Consider the following 4738-nt stretch of genomic DNA (forward strand, 5'->3'; position numbering starts at 1 on the left):
TTTAAAGGCAGTCTCTTCCCAGTAAGCAAAAACTGACTAAGATCTTGCAAAATAATGTCATTTTCCAAGGATTTGCGAACGTCTTTAAACAAAAGTCACGTCCAAATTGAAGGATAAGGCCGAGAATTACACCTATAAATTGTAACCCACTTGGTCTTTCGTATCGGACACCGAGTGCTCTAAGAGAACCGGATTGAAGAATATTCTGTTTGCCCGGCTGTAAAAAGTGTTCTCCTTCTCTGATACTTTTATGGCACTGTTTGTGTACTTTTATGTCTCAGTTTCCTTATCTATGTATGTATGTATGTATGTATGTATGTATGTATGTATGTATGTATGTATGTATGTATCTACCTATCTATCTATCTGTCTTTCTATCTATCTATTTATCTATCTATCTATCGAGTTATCGATCGATCGATCTCGATCGTTCTCTTGTTCTTTCGTTCCTTCGTTTGTTTGTTCGTTCGTTTGTTAACTCTCTAGCTCGCTCTTTCTTTTGTTCTTTCATTCGTTCGTTTTGTGTGAATGCAGAGAGAGAGAGAGAGAGAGAGAGAGAGAGAGAGAGAGAGAGACGGTGAGTAAACCTCCAATTGTAATCCCCAAACAGAAACCACGTTCCTTTATTTGTCAAATTTTTGTTAGATTTGTAACACTTCAATTCTCTCTGCATGTCTGTTTGGGAGATGGCATTATGTTCCACCCTTTCTTATAGTACAGTTTTCAAGAATCATGACTGATATCTTCATTTTATATAAAATATCTTTGTAACTCCAATAATTAGCTCTGTTCGTATTGAATAATATACTTTATACGACGTATTGGTACAATGATGAGAGAGGTAACTCTAAATGATATAATTAAATATAGATTGGAATCTTATCCGAATACATGCAATCAACGCTACAAATTTTCTTTCCAAATTTTCTTTTCAGTCAACTTCTGTGATTTTGTAACTTCAATCAAGTCAAATATTACGTTTTGACATCACAGTACAAGAAATATGCGATTAAATAACTGACGCTACAGTACCTTGTATATTTGCATGCAGAATTTACCATTTACGTACACGAACTCGACTAACATCCATTATTGCAGAAGGACACTAACAAACAATATTGAGTACAGACTTTAAAACACACTATACAACCTACTGATCCACATTTTGTGGAGTGAGGTAGGATCTTTTGTTATTGAGCTTACGAAGCATACTTCAAAACCTAAACGAAAATACACCGTCACTGTTTTGTGACGAATTTCCTTTACAATTAAATTAACGTTCACTCTGAAGTTGTGGCAATGTATTTAAGTTTTTTTTGTTCTTTTCCTTTGCAGTGACTAAACAAACGTGACATTCTACTTTTGCCTTGAAACTACTAACGCTCTGTAGGACAATTTTGTTCCTGAAGACACAAATTATTAATACCAATCATCTCGAATAATAAAGTAACCCCCAAAAATCAAGGATATTTAAGTACCAAACAATGGAACATGAGTCAAGGATAGGCCGAAAACTTTATTAAATGATTTAACTTTGTCCTGCGTGAACGTTTTAAATAAAAACCAATAACGGAAATCTCAGCCTTGTGTAGAGTATCAAATTCAAGACATTGTCTAAGAAGCGTACGTTTATTTATCGAGCAAAAACCCGTGGCCTCAAGACACCGTCTCCAAAGAGGATGAATTCACTGATTTCGTGGCCAATGAATGGTCAATTTAAATGTACATTGAATGGTAGTGGTTCTTAGTTAAACATTAAATAATGATGTCAATGAGTCACCGTTGTTGAGTAGTTTTGTGCATGCATATATGGCGAAAGTCAAGTAATTAAGAAATACAGATAAATTTCATCTATATTAGGATAAAGAAATTTACTACCTGCGTACAATTAGCATATTTCATCAGTGTTAATCCTTTCCATTGTTTGCATTTACTAAAATGTTTCAAGTTTTAATTAAATAAAATTAGATTCAAGTGTCGTTCACTTCAAACGATAACAGCTTTTGCAAACTTTTGATCAAATATAATTTGCAGTCAATGTGGAATAAGTGCTATAGGTATGGGTTAAAATTATCAAAACGGAACAAAGAGAGAGAGAGGGAGATAAAAAAAATACAGAATAACCACAAAGTCCTCTAATTTTCTCCAGTCAAACAGTTTTATTGGGGTAGTATTAACAAATACGACTATAGCAATGCTTTAGGTGGGGTACGCCTCAGTCGTTTAATCTATCTTTTCTTCTTAATATCTGTAAAAGAAAAGTAATTGAGTATTTACGCCAGTTGACTGCATAAACAATACCATATGGATGGAATAATGATAACAGAGGTTCGTATGGTAGTTCGAAATGTAGGCGTGAACAAATGAAACCAGTAAGTAGAAATGGAAATAGGCAAGATGATGATAATCTCGTGTAGGTAGTCATGCTGCAAGATGTGATATATAAATTAAGGGTGAAGAATATCATTTCTTACTTTTTGGGGTAATGGCCGTAACTATATCCACCCTTAGGGAAGTGGTGTCCACCATGTCCCCAACTGTATCCTCCAAGTCCACCGCTGTATCCCCCAAATCCACCACCGAATCTCCCGAATCCACCACCGAATCCAAAGCCCAAACCCCTGCCACCGCTGTATCCACCATATCCACCATAACCACCATATCCGCCGTAGCCACCATAACCACCGTAGCCACCATGAATTCCATGTGCGATTGAGGGTGTAACGACGGCAGCACCTACTATGCAAGCTAGAAGAGCTAGTGCGAGCTTCATTCTCGGCTGCCAAAAGAAAGTAAGTTCGTGAAACGCATTTTCACATCGAATGTTTCGTTTTGTCGTGTTGGTTTACTCGGCGAAACTACGTGCATGTTGTTATTAAATTTTCGGATTTTCAGACTGAGACTGGAAATTGTTGATGTAATATTCTCCAATTTCGTGATCGACGCTCCAGTGTCATTAGATAATGACCGTGTTCTGGAAACGCATATTGATATCCAGATTTGCGAAAGTGCGATGCCTGAAAATATTTCTGTGAGCTTGTAGCCTGAATTCTATTAACCTAGAATCGTGTAGAGTGTTGCAAACTAGCTGGATGATTCTTAAACAGATTTCGAAAAGGAAATAACGACGTTTTCTTTAGTGATAGAGACTGCTTAGAATTCTACAGCATGAGTTCATTCGTATCATGCAATTAATAAACACTCCTGTGTTGTAGAAGAAAATACATATTCATTTGAAAATGAATTGTTAATGTGTGCAACGCATTTAATAAGATTGGTTAAGGAAGCTCAATGAGATCCTCTGACATCAATCTCCATGACTTCTCGCAATGTTAACAAGAACATGATATTTATTAAACGTCAGTTAGACACAGTGGCTCTCTAGCGGACAATATAAGAATGGTAGATGAAACTTTCAGTGTCTTCTGTTTCAAATAGATGATAAAAATTTGAATGTCTTCTGTGTGAAACACTCATAATGATTTCATTATATTCATCATACTTGTATATCTGCTTTGTAAGTTTCTAACTTACATGGAATGTAAAAAAATAAACTACATTGAACGTGATATGTTCAACTGTTAAATATTTTCCCTTTATTTATATCGAAAAAGCTGGATTGTCGATAGAAAAAAATGTTTCCGTTTTCGAAAACCAGTAAGTGAGCTGCATCTATACCAATAATTTCTTTAAGATGCAGCTTGTCTACAAATGCAATTCGTCTCTAATTATATATTTTCCACGTTCAATTTCATTGGTCTTTAATGTGCAAAGTGTGAATTGTAAGGTTTTGATCAAATACATTTTATCGTCCACTTTCTTGCAATGTTTATAGAAAGGTATCTATAATACGACAGCAATGATTGAGGCAATTTAATTGCCAAGTAAATCATATGCGCAAATACAGTGATGAAAATGAATAATGCTTTCGTACTTTGAATTGTAATCATGTCTTATTGGTCTTCTAAGCAATAGACTGTCTGTCGTTTATTTCTACAGTCGTACCATTTAACAAGTAAAACAAGTACAGGGATTGTTTATCATATATACAATATTTACACCTATTAAAGACAACGTAATGATGGATGTATAGTTTATTGAAGGTACGGTTCTGCTTATAAAACACATTTGTTTCGTTACAAAACGGTACTATTTTGAAATTTCGTCTTAGATACAATTATTGTTCTGCTGAATTCAGCGGTAACTTCGTAAGTTGGTTAAAAAGAGATTAAAAGGTTATACAAGAAGTGCGTATAGGTAGTCTTTTTTATTATTTGCTTCAAAGCAAGTTCCACAAACTTTTCGTATACTTCAAACATGTCTGTTTCCAGTGCACATAATTCATTGACTTTGTTAAAATTGTCTGTATGGTATATATTAAAAGGAGAAGCGTGCATTATATAGGTAATCATGAATATTAATTAGCATGTCTAATAACTGCACTTACCTGGATGCCAGTGAGTCAAGAAACTCTACAAAACGGGACAGATAATTCACCACCGGACTGGTAGTTGCCTGTACTGTAGCGTTGAATGTGCTGACCTTTTATACCCTTGAACAGCCTATTTTAGATGTGTGTGAAACTGATTAATTAGTGACGATGACGGATAGTAATTGAATGATGTTTTGTGTAAAACAAAAAAGATTTTTTTTTCTGTTTTAATTAAAAAGGACGATGGTAATTTCAGATTTTTTTCCCCACATAGCAATGTGAAAATGTTCAAAATGATTTATATGG

General features: G+C 34.8%; 1 protein-coding gene across 1 annotated transcript; it reads right to left on the minus strand.

Moving 5' to 3' along the window:
• Positions 1 to 2136: 2136 nt before the first annotated feature.
• On the minus strand, positions 2137 to 4512 carry LOC149795221 (uncharacterized). Its single transcript, XM_089964054.1, has 3 exons — positions 4448 to 4512; positions 2475 to 2779; positions 2137 to 2248 (listed from the first exon to the last, which is right to left on the minus strand). The coding sequence occupies exons 2-3, from the start codon at positions 2771 to 2773 to the stop codon at positions 2242 to 2244; spliced, it is 306 nt and encodes a 101-aa protein (XP_089820180.1). The 5' UTR covers positions 2774 to 2779; positions 4448 to 4512; the 3' UTR covers positions 2137 to 2241.
• Positions 4513 to 4738: the final 226 nt, after the last annotated feature.

Source organism: Sinohyriopsis cumingii, chromosome 7 (assembly GCF_028554795.1).
Source record: "Sinohyriopsis cumingii isolate HCF-2022 chromosome 7, ASM2855479v2, whole genome shotgun sequence".
NCBI classification, from domain to species: Eukaryota; Metazoa; Mollusca; class Bivalvia; order Unionida; family Unionidae; genus Sinohyriopsis; species Sinohyriopsis cumingii.

What these genes read in the sequence shown, in the direction of transcription:
- LOC149795221 (XM_089964054.1), bottom strand. Translation starts at nt 2,773, where the DNA reads ATGAAGCTCGCACTAGCTCTTCTAGCTTGCATAGTAGGTGCTGCCGTC.